This window comes from Megalops cyprinoides, chromosome 5 (assembly GCF_013368585.1).
Source record: "Megalops cyprinoides isolate fMegCyp1 chromosome 5, fMegCyp1.pri, whole genome shotgun sequence".
Taxonomy (NCBI): domain Eukaryota; kingdom Metazoa; phylum Chordata; class Actinopteri; order Elopiformes; family Megalopidae; genus Megalops; species Megalops cyprinoides.
Window position 1 is genome coordinate 35292360 of NC_050587.1, and position 20228 is coordinate 35312587.

Genomic DNA, 20228 nt, shown 5'->3' on the forward strand with positions numbered 1-20228 from the left:
CGTTTGCAAACATACCAACACCTCGCACCTGATTGCTTCCAGAAAAATCGTAGTTTTTTGTTTTTTCCTTGACATATCTCATTCTCTGTCTGCTGCATTTCAGTCCTCTGTTCTCTCTCGTTTTTTTCATGAGCTATACACTTATATATTTATACAAAGTATAAAACAGACCCATAGACGTAAAATGAACTCGACTCGTTTGGAAACACATGAAGAAATAAAGGGGGGGGGGGGGGGGTCGCCGCGTGCTTTCCGTGTCATTGTCATTCAGATGATGTCATCAGTCTGTGTGGAGGAGGGGGGGGGGGTAGCTCTCCCGCCCTCTCGGAAAGGAGCGGGGGGCGGACTGTGGGCCCTCCCCCATTATGTCATTTGGTGCGGCGCTTCCAGCATTTCCATGAGGAAGGTGTCGATGGGCGTGTCTCCTATTAGCTTGAAGAAGAACAGGTGTTCCAGACACTTGAGGCCGATGGAGCGCAGGGCTGGGAGCCGCAGTAACAGTTTGGCAAACCTGCCCCAGACACAGCACAGCACAGCACAGCACAGCAGGTGTAAGGCCCGGATCAGAACCAAAAAAATTCCACAATCACTGTGACGAGTTTGGATCAATCACAGAATCCTGACGAAACCAAACCATTACTTAGTGTACTATAAATGATGTCTTATTGCTTAAGAAAGATGGATGTGAGCGATAGACTGGAATTTCTGATGAGCCCAGTTTCATCTGGATCTGCTCTTTCATTCAGCTAATGTTCTGTACTGTACTAATGGGAAAAGGCTCACATTAGCCATTTAGAGGCAGAAAAATGCAGGAGAGAAAGAGATGCATCCATACCTTCCAGGCTGGTCTGGGTACTTCTGTTTGCAGTAGGCCTCCAGAGAGGCGTACACCTTCTCCCTCAGAGCCTCCACCTCCCCTGGGTTTGACAGGCCTTTGGAGTCTACAGAGAGGGAGAGATCAACCACTCACTCGTTCAAGCAAGCTCACCACCAGGGACTAATCACCCATCACACAACTCTTGTGTTTACAGGGCTCTGTGTCTCCATATGGGACGGGGTGCTGTTTGGTCACAGGCTGATGCCAGTTCTTAAGCTCTTCTGGGAAATGCTATGATTTCCCAGGATGCACTTGTGCAAGAGACAGTGTCTGGACTCCCTCCCAAGCAGGGCATTGGGTCCGGATTGCATTTGTTTCCCCCAGATATCAGAAAAAGCGATACCTCGGGGTAACTGTTTCTCAGGAGCAGGGGTGCGGTGCATTTGCACAAATTTTGAGGCACCGCTGTACAGATTCAGCGGAAATGACGCCCCCCTGAAGACCCATGTTGTGAGCGTTCCTGTGTCCTGCTCCGCATGTACCTCACTGTGACACACCCTGCACCCCCTAGCACAGACCTGTACCCTGCCATCAGTCCCCTTTAACACAAACACGAACAAATGACATGCAGAACACTCCAACTGAAATTCACACGCCAGGAAAGAGGACTCTGGGCTGCCTGTTAAGTAGCTTTATGCTAAATGTTGTATCACTGTAACTCATTAGCTGTTTGTGTTCTGAACTGTGATATATAATGTTCTATAATGTCCCCCTGTGAAGTGCTTCTGGCAAATTAATGAATAAATAACTAAATAAGAATAAATGACTGCATTCCTTGTTTGGTGTATTGGTAGGTTTTGGTTTGCTTTTTTTTTTAAATAAAAAAACAGAACATTAATTAACAGAACTGTATGGCCTGTACTGGAGTGGAAAAGGTACACACTGTTCAGGCCAAAGCACACAGCGGGCGGGACACTAATTCAGCTCTGTCTCTGCGTCCCCAAACTCAAGCGCTTCGCTGGATGTCCCCGCTCCAAGGACAAAGCTTGTAATTTCGGCGCGCAGGCCCCTGAAATGAACTAATCACAAAAGTGTGTTCAAAAGAGCAGGGAGGAAGGGAGAAAGATGCCCCTCTCTATAGGAACGCACCTCGTCACAGCAGTCTTTTTGGCCACCATCCGGGGCTGCCTGTTTCGTAACAGGGCGTGGCTGCTTGGCAGCTTGATGGTGTTTGCCCTGTGGTTTTGGCTTTATTGTTCAGACCCTCTCCCTCTGATGCAGCAGTCAGGGGGACATTCTTTGTCCTTTTTCTCTATTGTGGCTATGCATATGTGCACAAAATCAGGGCGTGTGCTAAGATATTAGATGTACGTATATGTGTGTGTGTGTGCGTGCATGCGTGTCTGCGTGTGTGTGTATTTGTATGTGTGCGTGTATGTGCATGTGTATTTGTGTGTGCGTGCGTGTGGGTGTGTATTTGTATGTGTGTGTGCATGTGTGTGTGTATGTGTATGTGTATGTGTGTGTGTGCGTGCGTGCGTGTGCGTGCGTGTGTGTATTTGTATGTGTGTGTGTGTATTTGTATGTGTATTTGTATGTGTGTGTGTGTGTATGTGTATGTGTGTGTGTGCGTGTGTGCGTGCGTACGCGTGCGTGCGCGGGGGAGGCGGGTACCTGGGTTGAAGAGGACGATGGCTCGAAGGCAGCCCAGCTCTGTCTTGTCCATCTGCATATCTCGCATCTTAGACACCAGCTCTGTCAGCACTCTGCACAAACGAGCAGGCCATGAAATATTCAGCAGATGCCAACACCTCCTCAAAGCAGCTCGTCTCACATCAACATCTCAGCTGTTTCTTCCGGAAAACTAACACATCGTCATTACAGAGCTAAACACAAGTGCTGCTGTGAGATGTAGGCCAGGGATGGAGACTGACTTCTATGGACTTCATCTCCCATGAGTACGTCTGCGAATACTTGTTTACCGTTGCAGCTGAGCTTACAGATGACGTTTTTGGGGGTCACTTACACACGTAAATTTCTATATATCGACCGTTTACACTTTTTTATTTCTGGAGGAGTTCAGCAAAAGAACTTTGCTCAAGGGGCCTTTTGCATCAGCGGTGGCCCCAGTGGAAACTGAACTTGAAACTTTCTGGTTTCTGGTATTACTCCCAGTTTCCTTGACCACTGTGCCACTTGCTGCCCAGACACCCCTCTGCTATAAAGGTCTCATTCCTTGCTACAACTACAGCGGCTTGGATTAATTCAATTTGCCCCGAAGAACTGCGGCGGTAAAGAGATTCCAGCCTTTAAGTCGTCCATCGGCTTCCTTTGGAATAACGGTCTGTCACCGCCGTGCTGAGAGGAGTGGGTGAAGGCACGCTATCTCTCCTCTCCATCTCAACCCCCTTCGCTTTAGGGCAGAGATGTAATCCTTTCCATTGAGACGAGCGAGGAATATTCAAATCGCTATGCCCAGCTTCACGGCGAAGGACAGAACGTATTCACGCTCCGATAAGGACCTCTAAGCCGTCCACGGACTGGCCCGATTGGGACGGCTCTGCCGGTCACGTGACACGAGATTAGCATGGAAGGCTAGGAAGAGCTGAAACACACTGATGCAAAGCCCCCTGGGAAGACCTTTTGTCCTGGTGTAATTAGTCATACTATTTTCATGGACTGTGCTTTAAAAGCCCTTAGCTGTAGGGAAGCGTTTGGTTGGTTGTATTAAGTGTTCTTTAATCAGCTTTTTAAGAGCCATTGTAAGGATCAAGGACTTGGTGTGTGCTTGGTACGTTCAACTGAGCACTGTTTCTGGGGTTCATTTTGAAAGGGTTTGTTGTGTTTTTCAAGAAAATTGAAATCTAAAAAACAGAAAATTTAATGCTTCAGTTATAAATATGTGTTAAGCGATAGCTGTAGGGATGACTTCCGGACCGTTCCGGACAGTAGCCCCAGGTGAGCTTTAAGTACGATATCTGTGAGAGGAAGCTGAGGGAAGTCGGAGCTCGGACGAGGTGATGGACGCTCACCTGTCGAAGATGGCCCCCACCCCAGCACTGTGGGCGCTGTTACGGTGGACGTGGAGCCCCGTGGCGAGGAGGATCCCGTCCTTCACTGCTATTGAGCGGTGCGAGAAGGAGGCGATGAGCAACTCGTTCCACCCTGGCGAAGGAGAGAGAGAGAGAGAGAGAGAGGGAGGGAGGGAGAGAGAGAGAGAGAGAGAGGGAAGGAGAGAGAGAGAGAGAGAGAGAGAAAGAGGGAGAGGGAGAGAGGGAAACAGGAGAGGAGAGAGAGAGAAAGAGAGAGGGGAGGAGAAAGAAGGAGAAGGGGGTAGAGAGGGAAACAGCAGAGAGATGGAAGAGAAAAAGAAGAGAAGCAGAAAGGTGAGATGGCACAGAGAGAAAGAGGAGAGAGAGGGAAATAGAGATAGAGAAAAACAGGGAGAGGAAACAGAGAGAGAGTGGGTGAGGGGAGGAAAAACAGAGAGGTGGACGAAGGAGGAGAAAAAAGGGGCATTACACAGCTGTGAAACCACTGCGAAAGATATGAGGTGGTTTGAGCAGCAGCAATACCCCTCACATTTCCCCCACAGTGCCTTGAGCACTTGTGGTTCTGAGAGCTCCACAAACAACTGCTATTGAGCAATTACACACTTATTACCCTCTCATCGGGTTCCACATAATTAACTATGACAACATTTGGTTGGAATCCATTAAAGCACGCAGTAAGATCCTTTCTTAGCATGACCCAACGTTAAACCATGTTGCTTTTCATTTTCTAAAAATAAAAATATAATTAAATATCATTAAGCAGTGTGATATACACTACATGATCACAGCTGAAGGGTAATGTTATTAGGTATCTGTCCAAAATAATTACATTTGCCCTTTAAAATGCACAGCTGCATACTGTAAACAATTTCATGCGAAGTTAATATTGTGCTGTTTATATGTGCTGTTTATATCCATGAGCTTAATTATAGTAATTATACATTTAACGATTACAAGCAAAATGTACATATTTCTGCAGGTAATCATATAAATGATTTAAATACGTCTATGTACAAATTTCTGCAATTAGGCTACCGCTCAAATATGAGGACCTCTCCCCTCCTCAATCAGGAAAAAAAAGGCCACGGGGGCGGGGCTAAGAGAGTGGGCTTTCTGTATCCGTGGAGACGTAGCAGCAGCATTTTGACTGACAGAGCTCCTTTAACTGTTCTGCCTAGCAACACCCTTCTGTTTCCCCAGAGTTTCCTGAAAAGGCGGGGCTGCTTTCATCTGAATGACAGCAGTACTAAAGCAGATATTAATAGAGATCTTAGAGCCTTGGAGAAAACACTCCATAATGTCTCCTCCCCAAAGAAATTTTTCACATCACCACCACAATGCGCACATGAAAGCGTGAAACAGATTAATGGCCAGAGCCGAACAACCCCCTTCCGTGCCATACAGTATAAATGTAACTACTAGGGTAACTCTGACAGGTCAAGGGTAGGTGGAAAAACATACCTGAGAAATGTATCCTTGTGCAGTTTAAATATCATTCATTGTCAACAGAAACATCAACAGATAAATTGAATTCAGTCAGAAAGGGTGGGCTGTGAGGGGTAGGGGGGTCTTTTTCCTGGAATATGTTGGCAGAAATGGCCCCAGGCTACCGGGATTTCACCCGTGTGACAAACAGCTCTCCCGTCACATTTACTATTCACACTCATACACGGACTTGCACACACACGCACAAATACACACACATGCACACGCAAACACAAGCACAAATACACACACACACACACACACACACTGACGTGTACAAACATACACAAATGCACACATGCTTATACGCAAACACAGGCACAAAAACACACATACATACACACAAAGCTTTGTACACATACACAAAACTACACTCATGTATACATGCAAACACAAGCACAAAAACACACAGACACACACACAGGCTTATACACGCATACATAAATACACACACACTTACATGCAAACATAAGCACAAATACAAGCACAAACACATAAACACACACACACACTCACACACACAAACAAATGCGTATGAGTGAACGCAAACACGCAAGTTCGTGCACATACACAAAATCCCTGAGATGGAAAATTTACGCACAAGCCGATCTCTCAGATGAAAAGAGAAACTATTTTGTTGAGCCTCTTTTCTCCTGAATGGTTACAGCACAATACTTCAGATCAGGCAAAAAAAAAAAAAAACACTTTAGGATCTTCTAAACAGTGCTGAACAACAACTGTACCGCTCTTGCAAATAAAAAAAAATTAGAGGAATGCTTGCATTTCCACGGCAACGCAATCCTCGAGAACCCCATTGAGCTGTTTGTACAGGTATTCAAGTGGCTGGTTAGTACTGGGATTGGGAGGCTGAAGGATTGGAAAAGCTTTGATAGTGTTCTTGGAGAGGATGGAGAAAGCACTCAGCCTCTCAACCCTACCTCCCTCCAAACACTCACGTCTTGGAAAACTCTGCAGCGTGGTTCAAAAATGGCTTAGGCTCACGGGTCCATCCACACCGCACTGCACCATGCATTTAATCCTATACATCCCCCCACCTGTCCCCTACAGTGTACTGCAAGGCTCAATCAGTCCCCTATAACCCATTACAAAAGCCATTCAGTCCCCTATACCAGATACAAGTGTCATTCAGTCCCCTATAACCCACTACAAGGGTCATTCAGTCCCCTACATTGCCCTAAAAGGGTCACTCAGTCCCTATAACCCTCCTAAAAGTGTCCCCCACATTGCACCACAAGGGTCAATCAGTCCCCCGTAACTCACTACAAGGGCCTTTCAGCCTCCTGTAACCTCCTAAAAGGGTCACTCAGACCCGTGTGCAAAGCTAACTCGCCCAAGGTCTTCATCCCCCTCACAGGCTTGGTTGAGTGAGCTTCGAACCCGGGTCGGCGTGTTCTCAGCAGTCGGCCGAGGGGGGCGGATTTACCTGCTCGCAGCAGGATGACCTGGTCATCCAACGGCAGCTCGGAGAAGTGCGGGATCCTCTTGGCCCACTCCACCAGGGTGAAGAGCTGCTTGTCGGCCGCCTGGCAGATGTTGGTGACCGGGTCGTTGGGCTGGAGGGAGAGAGAGGAACGGGTATGGGCTGTTAGACACTGTAGAGCGGTGAGGGGCGGTAAGGAGCAGGGCTTGTAACCAGAAGGTTGCTGGATCCGTTCTTGGGTGTAATCAGCGTCCTCAGTATTACCTTACACTGTCACTTAGCACAGCGTTTCCCAAACCTCTCCTGGGGGACCCCTTGTCCTGCATGTTTTAGATCTCTCCCTGCTCCAACACAGCTGCTTCAAATGATCAACTCGTTATGAACTCCTGAAGCTGCTCAATAACAAACTGATCATTTAAATCAGGGACAAGGGGTCCTCCAGAGCCAGAGTGACTTTACATGGGTTACAATTTCATCCATTTATACAGCTGGATACTTACTGAGACATTTCTGGGGTAAGTACCTTGCCCAAGGGTACAGCAGCAGTGACGTAACATGGACTTGAACCAGCAACCTTATGCTTACAAGCCCTGCACCTTACCACTGCACCACACTGTGGTATATACTGGGTAGATATCCAGCTGTGTAAGATGAGTAGTATGGGAAATGTAGGCTGTGTCAGTTCCTCGGGATGTGGGTGCCTTCTGAGCACAGTGATGCAACAGGATGAAGTCGAAGGATACTGAAGATAATGCTGCCCTTCTTCCATACAAACAAGTAAAATGAGCAAATTGACACATCCACCACCATCAGTCTGGTTCTACCTTTCCTTTTTCAAGCAAGAATCAAACACGAACCCTAAACCTTTTTATTCACAGGACTGATCCACCAATGTCACAAAAGACCGCAGGCACATGCTGTATTTCACGACATGGTAAACCAAAGCACTTTTGGGAAAGAGAGGAGAGAGCCACAGTCTCAGGCATCACTGTTCACTGTGAAGTCCTACTCAATCCCCATTTGAGGTCAGAGTCAGGGTTGCCAGCTTGGGCTTATTGTTGTAGCTGATTTCGCAATGACTTGTGGGAAATGCCAGCTGGCTTCTTTTTGGCTTTTATTATAAATCCCGCTTATTAGTATACATGCAACTATGCAACTACTATGATCAGTTACAGTATCAGTGAGTGTGATCTTAATCCTTCTTAATTTTCATTAGATATATATATTCACTGGAAATTTTGAAACAGATCATATTGTTATTTATTAAAGATGATATATTTGATATTCATACAAACACATTTTGTTGACATATTAGGAATTTACTCATTCATATTCAGTTGTTACCCACATTTACATTACATTGAATTACAGGGAGCCCATAAATGCAGTGAGAATTACCATATCAACAGAACTCAAGATTTTTTTTGACCGCATAACATCATCATTTTGGAAGATGTCACTGTCCTCCTACAGCATGGTACCTTACACTGATCTGTCTGAGTCTGCAAATTACTCACTGGAAGGAGTAGCACTTACGGTTCAATATGTATATCAACATACCATATAAATAGCAGATCTTCTTTAGTGTCAACAACTCCTTTGTAACCAAATGCATTCATACTCAGAGTTAAGAAACTATTTCTGGGCAGAAGGAGGAAAAAAATACAATTTGTAGTTCCACAAAAAGATTGGTATATAAAGCTTTCAACACAATGCCATCTGTTGGAGACAATGGGAAGACCCCATCACAGACCCCTCCCACCAAAAAAGTCCCCCTGCCCTGACAGCTAGGCTCAATCCAAACCAGGACATGAAAAATTCCTCTGTGAGAGGGAAAGGACGGGGAGGCAAAACAAACAGTGACTCTCCCTCGGTGTGGACAGGAAATACCTGCCGAGCAGGAGAAAAACGAGCCCGCCGAAGCATTTCCTGAAGGAAACACGCGCTGACAGAAAGCTGCTATCCCTGCTCCTCCAGCCTGGGTTGGGGCTGAGGGGCTCTCTCTCGGAGATGGCATTTGAAAAGGGCTTTATCCACAGCCACGTAGATTGTGCTCAGAAACTCAGAATGGGCAGAGCAAATGTGTTTTTTTTTTTAGAGCATTGTGCAAATAAAGCGAGGCACATTTAGCAGCGCTTTTCTGCATGTCCTCATTTACAGCAACGCAAACGTGTATGGCGCCATACCGCTTCCCCTAAACACGTCTCCATGGAGACGGCACGGTATGAGCCGCGCACGCACCAGGTGAACCCGAAGGCCTGCCGACGTACACCACAGCACGGCTACAGAGACCGCTATACGATTGTACGACGCCATCGGAAACGAAAGGATGGGACTTCTTTTCTCTCCTTCTGCAGAGAAGAGAAGATGTTACCTTTTGTTTGATCAATAAAAAGGAAGGCAGACATAAAAAAAAACAACATGCTTAGAGGGGGAAGACGCATTAGCAAATGGAAGAGGGGCAAATGGACCTTGCAGGAAACAACGCTCCGCTCAGGCTAAATGTATCATCAAATTAACAACCAAGGCGTTCGGCGGGGGGCAAGCACTCACGAACTAATGTTCACTAGTTAGCTGCTGATGGTGCTATAGCAACTGCTCATTAGCACAAAGTAGACCAGGGCTTCGGCTACCACATACAGCGTTTTCTACAAATAACTAAAAGTCTGAGATTGTACGTTTTCAGCAATTTGAGTTCAAATGTCAAAAAAAAGAAAGTGTTTAACTGTCCATATCCGAATAATCATCAAACGACCCAAAACGGTCTGTTTACTAGTTTGAAAGGATAGGAAATAAAAAACATTCATCTTGTTCTGACTGAGGGCAAATGGGTTGATTTGGACCACCTGTAATAATGTTTGGCTGGTCTCACAGGTCTGAAACTGTCACTGCTTCCCACAGGCAAACGTGCGCTTGGCACAGTGACAGTTATGACCGCAGCGTACTGCGCGGAGCGACCTTCCGCCGACCTCCCATCGCCTCCTCAGGTGATGCCAATCAGGGGACGCTGATGCAACGACGGCACAGCGATCGCTCCGGGAGTCGGCCGCGACAGCCTGGCTGACTGCCACTCAAGCGAGCATGAGCCCAGGCAATGGCAGACAGCTCGCTGCAGTTTTCCCGCTCTCTCTCCCGTGCCCAAATCTTCAAGGACCCAAACATCAAGCGAAGCTCCCCAGAGTGGATGGGGCTGAGAGGAGGGAGAACTCACCCACCACCCAGTGCTCCCCCCCCACCTCCCCTTTAACATGCAAACAGGTCCTTATCCACTGCCTGTTATCCATCTCTTTGAGCTGCACATTGACACTCGTAAGGGGGGGGCAGTGAGACTTCGGAGGCAGCTGTCCGGTCACAAGCTAAAGCATTTTCATCTCTGCAGACACGATTAAATGCCTCATCTCAAATATAAAAATAATAAAAAAAAAACAAACCAAAAAAACAAAATGCTTCAGCGCTATTTAAACATCTAATCTCCTGAGCTCAAAGGTCACCCTGGGACACACCAAAGCATGTGTTCCTACACCCGGGCGGACCTGCTCACTCATTCACAGAGCAATTAAACCCAAGGAAAACAAAGGACCGCTAACAAGGGCATCCAGCAATCGTCTCAACCAGCATACAAATCCCAGAGTTCTCGTCAACACGGAGGCGCTCATGAATGATGCATGGCTCCTCTAAACTGTGTTTACGCTGACCTCGTTTCTCTCCCGGCACGCTACCCGTCCACCGATCACAAATCACCCCCAACATTATTAATATCGAATACCGGGCCAGGCCCTGCACAGCTCAAAGGGGGCGTGGCACGCACATTGCTTCTGTCCGCTGCCGTCAGTAAGCGCTTCTCTATTTTGCACGCGAGCGGAACAAGCGCAAATTGAAAGGTCTGAGGGAGATTACTGAGCTGTTACTGGAACATTTCTGAAATGTTTTTGAAACGTTTTTGAAACATTTTTCAGATGGAAGGACAGGGCTGCCGTGAGGCTCATTATTAGTTAATAACCACACAGAATGGGAGAAAATCACACCCTTGAGGGGGGTGTATGAAGGGGGTGTGAGTGGGTGGGGGGAGGGGGGGGGCAACTGGAGAGTCCTTCTCTGAGGAAGAGGCTTTGAAATGCAGCCTCTCCGCAACTTCCACAAACGGTTGCTGTTTGGTCTCCCGAATTTAAAGAATGGGGCTTGCATTATTCAGAACGGATACCCATTCCCTTCTCTCGTCGAAAGGGCCTCGCTGGCATACTGTCCTATGAAATTTTTATCACTTGTGGAGCAGAAAGGAAGGACGGCCTCTCAATTTTTCATGTCTTACTTAAACAGCATTATAGTTGCGTGACAATTAAGAGAAACAGCTGCTTGCGGTGGAGGCTATGCAGAGGCAGACCCTTTATATTCCACATTAATAAATGAATGTGATTTTATGCTCTGATTAAAACCTCCTGTCAGGGCTGTTACAGAACTGTTGACATCCCAGTCCTACAATTAGGTATATTGGAACACAAAAGCAAAACTTATAAAAAAAAAAAACCTACACCAATGTCTCCTGTGTATATTCAACCTTGCCATTATCCTGCAGTATAACTCAGAGGAAGGAGATATATGTATACTGGAGAAGATAGGAAAGTAGAGGGAGAGAGAGCCGCTGTCAGAGATATAAAGACGTTCGAAGGACAGTGAAACGTCTCATGTTTCTCTCTCCTAATGGCCTGAACGTTCTGCAGTTCCACCCAAGACACCACTGCCTGGCAATGTGTCACAGACAACAGACCTCAAAAATCAAATGAAAAATCACAATCTGCATAACTGAGGGTCCGGCATTAAAGCATAATCAGGCCTCAATGGGAGACCATGCCAGGAGAGGTGATCTGGGCATTACGCTGAGGCCGGCGTACCTCAGCGATAGCGTCATCAGAGAAACGCTGTGTTTTTGTCATACGGGGCATTCGGTGTGAAGCCTGCATGCTTTCTGACATGACCATCTTAGATCTTTTCTTGAGGGACGGGCGAGCGTTTGCCCTGCCCAGGGTCTCCGCGCGGATCAAACCGAACGTTTCTTTTTAAGTTTAACAACGTTTGAGATACAGCACGGCGCACAGGGTATGTCCGCTCCCTACTGCTGAAAGCTTCCATTAGAGCCACAGTGAGAACAGTGAAAAAGAGAGCGAGAGTCAGAGAGAAACAGAGAGCGAGAGAGAGAGAGAGAGAGAGAGAGAGAGAGTGAGAGAGCGAGAGTCAGAGAGAAACAGAGAGAGAGAGAGAGAGAGAGAGAGAGAGAGCGAGAGTGAGAGCGAGAGAGAGAGAGAGAGAGAGAAACAGAGAGCGAGAGCGAGAGAGAGAGAGAGAGAGAGTGAGAGAGAGAGAGAGAGAGAGAGTGAGAGAGCGAGAGAGAGAGAGAGAGAGAGAAACAGAGAGTGAGATCGAGAGAGAGAGAGAGAGCAAGCAAGGCGAAGGCTGTCCCTTTTTAAAAAGAAGGCCCTTATTTGTCTGACTCGAAGCATGTTACTAACGCCTGCTTAACTCCTGTTCTAGGTCACTATGAGATAAATACACTTTATTCAGCTCGGCCAAACCCCGGCCATTAAGCGGCACTGCCAGGCTATTCACGAGGAGCGCTCACTGGCTGAGACACTGTGATTAATTATCTCACGGGGCACTGGATCCCAAAGACGAGAGGACCCGGGGGACACGGCCGGGACAAGGACTTAATCACTGCTGCAGCTGCGTGGCCCTTTCATTCCCGCCAAGCGCGCTCACCACTCTCACCCTCATCCCCGCCACTCCCCGCACGGGGGTTATAACCTGCTGTAACCTGATTAAACCCCTATAGAGAAAAAAGATTGGAAAGTTCCAGAATGTGATACTGGCTGATCACTTTGGCCACTTTCTTTTCTTTTTTTTTTATAGTTTTGGGCCTTCATAAACAATCCTAGTAAGGTCTAGAAATAATTTGGTATTTTACATTTGTAACATTTTACAATGTATCGCTGATATAACATGATTTTTTGATAGCACTGAAATACACAAAAAGTGTAACTGGCAGCTTTGGGTATGTTTGTTTTGTCTCCATATTGAACACTTTCAGTTAATGGTGTGGTGTTCAATGATGCAACGAAAAATATAAAATGCATACACACTGTCCTTTTCTTATAAAATAAGAAATCTTTTTCTTTTATATTAAGGACAGAAAATGTAATATGCATTAGGGGGCTCTGTTTTTTAATGCAGTTACTCAGCCAATCAAAAGACATTTAACCGGCAAAATCCAGAAACAACTGAATGGTATTACTGCTACAAGTAAAATGACTGAAAAGGCTTGTGTCTTGTTGCGATACAGCAACACTCATTCCGAAACAACAGTCCTAAACCTGTGAGTGAATGGAGGAGGGTACTCATGCCTTCTGTCCCAGCACAGTGGACACACACACATTCTCAGTTTCTGCTCCAGTTGTGCTGCAAGGGTCACCTTGGTTCATTCAGACCGGCCCCACCCGGTCCTCAGGGGAAGGCTTTCTGCTCGAATTAAGCAGCGGCCCCCTCCTCTGGCTCATCGTGATAGTTCTGTTTCCGAGTTGGACAGTCAAAAGGAGCTGCCGAAGGCCGACAGAGATAAAGTCTGGCCCATGCAGTGTGATGTGTTAACATCTCTCTCTCTCTCTCTTTTCCCTCACTCTCTCTCTCTCTCTCTCTCTCTTTTCCCTCACTCTCTCTCTCTCTCTCTCTCTCTCTCTCTCTCTTTTCCCTCACTCTCTCTCTCTCTCTCTCTCTGGCTCTCCCGCTCAATTTCATTCTCAAAGACACTTCACTTTTTTACATAAGGCCATTAGAGCCAGACTGAAGCCAGAGTGATCATTACCGCACAACTGCAGCCACCACCGAAAAGCAAACAGACAAAGGGAACGGCTGCCCAAACCGTTCAGGTTCCGCCAAAGACATCATTTACGTGAGGTAAATTTCCTTCCGGTATATGATGCATATATCTCAGCCACGTCCACACGCCGGGCCCTCTCCCAGCCGGGCCCTCTCCCAGCAGCCCCCCCCCCCCCCCCGGGCGGACTCCCCCACCTGTAAGGTGTGAGCAGGCAGAGGCAGAGTGCTTTAGTGTGTCGGGGCCGGACGCCGTTCCCACGAGAGCGCTCCAAACATCAGCACTCGCCGTGTACCGCCACGCTTCCAGCTCCCTAAAATAGAGCCCATTTACTCACATGGCAGTCGCCGCGTTTCCAAATTCACTTCCAGCAGATTTCACTTCTCTGCAGACGTGTTCCCGAAGAGCTGTCTGCTCTGTCTGCTCCCCCCCCCCAGCTCCGGCTCCGGCACTCACACACAGAGATACACACATACATACAGACTCACATGCACACGCTCACACACAGAGAGACGCACACATACAGGCACATGCACATACACACGTACACACTTAAACACACACTCACACACAGATGCACACGCACATACACACGTACGCACTTACACACACACAGACGCAGAAATGCAGACACACACACACATACACACATACACACTTGAACATTCACACATATAGAGATGCACACACACAGGCACACGCACACATGCATTCAGACACATGTGCACAGGCACACAGAGAAAGGCATGTACATACAGACACACAAGCACATACACACTTGATCATTCACATACACAGAGATGCACACACACAGACACACATGCACACATACACTCACACAGACAGACACACACATACATACATGCACACACTCACACACAGACAGACACGTACACATGTGCACACACTCACACAGCCAGACATGTACACACACTTGCACACAGACACACACGGATGCCCATGCACAGACAGACACATATGTACACTCACACACACACACACACACACACACACACACAGACAGGGCTCGTGAGAAACTAAAGAGCTCAGAGAAATTCAGAACCACCCTGCGTCAAGTCCTCATCTTTCATTGTTATTCATTACTGTGAGAACTTTGGGTCTGTCATATGTTCCCAATATTAAAAATACTGTTATGTGCTTCTGTTAATGAGCAGTGGCAGAAAGCCAGGCATGGCTCAGAGCTCCTGGTGACAGGATGACGAGGGAGGCAGCCTGCATTTGGAACTGACACCTGGGTGTGAAGTGCGTGGGTAACTAAGAAAAAACGGCTGGGGCTGCACTTCTCATACCAGCCAGCAGGTGTCAGGCTGAGAGAACGGTGGTAGACAAATGCCAAAGAAAAGCTTTCTGGTCTAGCAAGTGAGAGGATTGCTGACTCCCACGTACCACTGCCTGTTATTTTCACACTTCCTTAACCATGGAGATCCAGTCCGCCTGGATTGGAAAAGACTGTGCACGGTTGTATGAGAGCGTGGGGGCTTATTAATTAACCACACTGCCGCATCGCACAGGCTACTGGTACATCACTACCTACTCGTACTTCAGATGCATGTGTGTGAGTCTGATCCTGTCTGCCCAGACGTGAGGACAGCATACCCCATGCCAACAGCTGGAGAGTCGGCCCCAGACAGGCAGATGCATCATAGCCACCACCGCCTGTCACCCATTCCTCCTCTCCATTCGCACACATTCAGGTGCGCTGACACGAGATCGCGCTCGCGCTGCCGTTTCTGCTCAGAGCCTGCAGCGGGCGAGCAGCGGCTGAGATAGGATCACTCCTGGCACCGTCTCTCTGACATCCTTGAGGAGCTAGCCGCTCCTTCAAGGTTAAGTAAAGAAATCCGGTCCTTTTTTTTTTTTAAAGACGTGCCCAGGTGACTCACAGGTCAACATGGAACAGGTCAGCGGGAACGGCCTGCTTAGGTGACCTGCAGACAGCAGGTCATCAGTCAGCCCCGATTATAACATTTGTGTCAGACGAAAGCTCTGCAAACAAGACGCAAAGCCGACAGATCAGATCTACATCAGCGATCAGCCCGCTAAGATCAGCACAGGCGAGGAGAAACCACAGCTCGCTACCAACAGAGTGATGCCAGGTTAGTACAGGAAGTGAAGGCTTGTGACAGGAAGTGAGGGCGCGAGCGGGAGGAAGTGATGTCGCGTGTGGGGAGGGGTGGGGACGGGGGACAGGGGTGGTGCTTACCGAGCTGGAGGGCATGCCCAGGTTGGTCTCGATGTAGGTCTCCGTCTTGGGCTCCACGGCCAGCTCGGCCTCCAGGATCTTCTCCACCGGCATGTCCTCGTTGGCGCTGCTGGTGGACTCCACCTCGTTCTCGTTCCGGTCCTTCGCCCGCTGACGCTCCTCCTGCACCGCTGCACTTAACAACATCGGTTCTGGTCAAGATTATAGAAACCACCTGTGATCTCTTGTCAAGAGCACAGTGGCATGGTGACCGAAACTTCACACACTCAGACACCTCAAACTCATAGATCCTGACCTACCGAAAACCTGAGCTCTGTGTCATACCTGTTGTATTGGTAGCTGAGTCCACTGTGCATGTGTTTGTCATGTTAGTCAAAATTAAACGATATACCCGGACGCCTTTCAATTTGTTCAGTGCAAAGTCAGTGTTGATCTCAAAACAGTTTTACTGTGCGTATACTTCCTCACATTTGCTCTATGAACTGAAACAATACATGTTATCCATAAACGTATTATTTTTCTCCAGAGAAACATTACAACAATACCTATTTTCACCAGAAAACATTACAAACAGCCTTTTTTAAGGCGTTTTTATTAGTCTGACGGCCGCGCCGACAGCATGGAGACACAGGAAGTGGTTTGCGAGCTGCGCAGACAGTTTTGCGCCGGGCGCCGGGACTCGCTGCGGCCGAGCAGCAGAAACCGCGCTTCCGCCCTCTGCGGTCTGCCCGGCACTGCGTCCCCCACCCCCCAACCCCCCCACCCTCTCCCCGAACCCTCCTCCTCCCTGTCTGCCTGCCTGCCTCTCCGGTGTGGGAGTGAGCGCTGAATCACAAGAGGGGGATTCTGGGAAGAGGGGGGAGACAAGGGGGCCCCCCTGTTTCGAGAAGGAGAGAAAGTGCCGTCTGGTGCGGGGGGTCAGCTGAAGGGTAGGATACTTCAGCAAGAAGTCAGGGAGAGGTGAGGAGGGCCGAAAGCACCGGGGGAAATCATGTTAGCTTTATTTCCCTCCAAGAGGGGCAGAGCATAAATTCGTTTAATCCTGTTTTTCTGCAGATTCGCTCAGATTTCAGCTACTGATGCCTTTCTCTCGGCGGCCTGGGGCTACGGGGCTTTACACGCCATAGAATAAAGTGCAACGCAGCAAATGGTAATATAGCCAAACGGGGGCAGAGGACGCCACAGTATAAATTAGTACAAACGGGTCTACCTGAGGTCAGTACAAATTAGTCTGAGAAAAGAAAATGTTTTGACTGTATTTACTGTACTGATAATTGTCTTCGCTTTTTTCCTTTTGTCTCACTCTCTGCCTGTGTCCTTCTCTTGTGTGGATGGGCTTTGCCCCATGTGTATGGGGTGCGAGGCGGGTAGGGATCTGATGGGGCTGAGGGTCTGGGTGGGGCCTTTTTCAGTGCCTGTTCCCCGCAGAGAGAGACTGCTTTAGTGGAAGTCATGGGCGGCTGTAAATCTTAGCTGCCTCTAGCTCTTCCTGGCGGTGGCCTGTTTCTGTTCGGGCGCTGGCTGGCCGCCCGTGCTCTCGGGATCTGGGAGAGGGCCCTCACACCTCTGTCGAACCAGGAGTGGACAGGAAGAGACTTTCTCTATACACGTCCTGGGGATGTGTACTGTTACAAGGGTGGTAGGAAGGGGAAATTGGCCACAGGAAAGTGTGTTTGGGAAATGCGTGTTGTGTTGTACTTAAAAAATGAAGTGCGCGTCTGGCTCAAGAGCTGACAAAAAAACGTGCTTAGCGATGGGTTTCCAAGGCATGCACACACACAGGCACTAAACTAAACTAAACCAGCGGCCTCAAAACTCTAGAGTACGGTGCTATTCTGGCAGCACTCCAACAGCAGGGCTAATATTTTTCATTGCCAGATGCAGTTTTTAACTCCACAACCATGCAACTGTTTCCTTCTCTCTGACAGTGTGGCCCTATAGGCTACAGTGTAACATTGTCTCCCTGTCTCTGACAGAATGTGGTCCTATAGACCGCAGTCTAACACTGTCTCCCTCTCTCTCACAGAGTGTTGCCCTACAGGCTATAGCATAATACTGTCTCCCTCTTCCTGACAGCGTGGCCCTATAGCATGCAACAATGTCTCCCTCTCTCTGACAGGGTGGCCCTATAGGCTACAGTATAACATTTTCTTACTCTCTCAAACAGAGTGTGGTCCTATAGACTGCAGTCTAACACATCTCCCTCTCTCTGACAGGGTGGTGCTGAAGGCTACAGTGTAACACTGTGGCCCTTTCTCTGACAGTCTGTGACCTTACGGGCTACAGTGTAACGACGTTCCCCTCTCTCTGACAGAGTGTGGGCCTGTAGGCTACAATATAACACCGCCTCCCTCTCCCTGACAGGCAGTGGCCATACAGGCAGCAGAGTAACTGTCCTCTGTGGTCGGTGCTGTACCTTCTCTCTTCATGCCCATGGCCAGGCACTTCTGGTAGCGGCAGTACTGGCAGCGGTTCCGCTGCCGCTTGTCGATGACACAGTCCTTGTTATCGCGGCAGGTGTAGGTCAGGTCCTTCCTCACGGTCCTTTTGAAGAAGCCCTTGCATCCCTCGCAACTGTACACTCCATAGTGTTTACCTATGGGGGGGCAGGGGGGGGGACAGGTTACCTGCAGGGGGTACTCAAGTACCTACGCACTCAAGTACAGGCAGCAGTTCCACAATAGTGACTCAACTCGACATTATTTGTTATTTACGGTTTCTGTGATCCCCAAAACCCAAATAATGCTACGTATGCTGTGTGTGCAATACTGTGTGGACAGGGCAGCAGTGTAGCATAGTGGTAAAGAGCAGGGTTTATAACCAAAAGGTTGCTGGTTTGATTCCCTGCTGGGGCACTGCTGCTGTACCTTTGGGAATGACTTAATCCAGAATTGCCTCAGTAAAGGTCCAACTGTATGAATGGCTAACATGTAAAAAGTGTGACCTATGATGCTCTGAATAAGAGTGCCTGCTAAATGACAATAACGTAATTCAATGTAATGTGATGTAATGTAAGAAAAGACAAGCTCCTGGCTGCTGCACAGGTGTAAGGGGGTTCACTGAAGTACTGTCAGGCCCGGTTCGCAGCCTGCTTGGCCGGTTTTGTTCGGTGTTACTGGATTCCCTTCCTCCCCGGCGGCGGCTGGTCAGCAGGGATGCGGGCCTCACCTGAGGAGCGGTCCCCACAGATGGCACAGATGTGCTTGGTGAGAGAGAGCGGGGCGCCCGAGGGCTGGGCTGGAGCCTTCATCACCCCGTTCAGACCCAGCGGGGGCTTGATGTCCTCTGAGCTGCTGACCGAATTCATGGGGGAGTTTAGCTGCAAACGGAAGACGCACAGGCAGCCAGTCAGATGGTCATACAGATTACATGAGTTAGAGCAGGACTCAGAACCATAAAACAGAGCGTACACGCAGCCAGCTGACAGGGGCAGACGAAAAACAGACAAGGACAGACAAGCAGACAGGGCTTAGAGGAATAAGACGGATAACACAGACAGAGACAGCGAGACAGTCTCAAGTCGCACAGCAAAAACACAGCGAACACGCAAAGACAGACGGACAAAAGGACAGGCGTGTAAGTTAAAGCAAAACTCAGAGAAATGACACAGAAAGCACACAGACAGACAGACAGACAGACAGGCAGACAGAAAGGCAGTTTTGCAGGTTAGAGCAGAATTCACAGCAAGGACGCAGAGATCACACAAACAGATAAACAGAAAGAAAGCCATACAGGTGAGAGTGAGACTCAGAGCAAAAACACAGAGAGCACACAAACAGAAGACTTAGATCAAGGGCACAGGCAGCAAACAAATGAACAGTCCACACACAGACGGCCATATAGGCTAGAGCAAGGACACAGAGAATACACAACAGTCAGACAGTCATATATGAGTAAGACTCAGAGCGAGAACACTGAGAGCAAATAAACAGCATACAGACAGATATGCAGTCATATAGGTTAGAGTGAGGAAGGAGGACGTGTGAAAACACTCTGTAAAGCCCTGTAGGTGCTGTAGGACTCCGTGCCAGGCCCTCCCAATACCGATAGTACGCTCCCACAACAATTTCAGGCAACCTTAATACTCCCAATCCCGGCCTTAATCCCTACAGGGAGAGTGCACTCCTACACCTCCTTTTTTAAATAGCACATCAGGTTTGGCTCATTGCAGTACACACTGCAATCCTGTGAGCACTCAAAAGCTAACAAGGCCTACTTTTCCACACTACAAGTCCCATAGTGCAGTGCTTCTACAGGTGGCCTTCATACACCCATACATAGGCCTACACCTGTCCCATACTGCTGCCCAGACAGCACACCCATACAACTTCTACAAGCAAAATGCA

The 20228-nt window shown here is 48.3% G+C and overlaps 1 protein-coding gene across 2 annotated transcripts in view; it reads right to left on the bottom strand.

The window, feature by feature from the left end:
• Positions 1–248: 248 nt before the first annotated feature.
• Positions 249–20228, bottom strand: part of LOC118777518 (retinoic acid receptor RXR-alpha-A-like) — a 105433-nt gene continuing 85453 nt past the window's right edge. The window contains exons 4-11 of one of the 2 annotated variants that reach the window (XM_036528536.1): positions 19051–19201; positions 18299–18478; positions 15883–16052; positions 6800–6929; positions 3850–3982; positions 2492–2583; positions 836–941; positions 249–511 (exon numbers count right to left, since the gene is read on the bottom strand). In XM_036528536.1, coding sequence (XP_036384429.1) covers positions 364–511; positions 836–941; positions 2492–2583; positions 3850–3982; positions 6800–6929; positions 15883–16052; positions 18299–18478; positions 19051–19201 — 1110 coding nt within the window. In that variant the 3' untranslated portion in view covers positions 249–363. Of the gene's footprint in view, positions 512–835; positions 942–2491; positions 2584–3849; positions 3983–6799; positions 6930–15882; positions 16074–18298; positions 18479–19050; positions 19202–20228 lie in introns of both variants that reach the window. The other variant, XM_036528535.1, reaches the window with a different exon arrangement.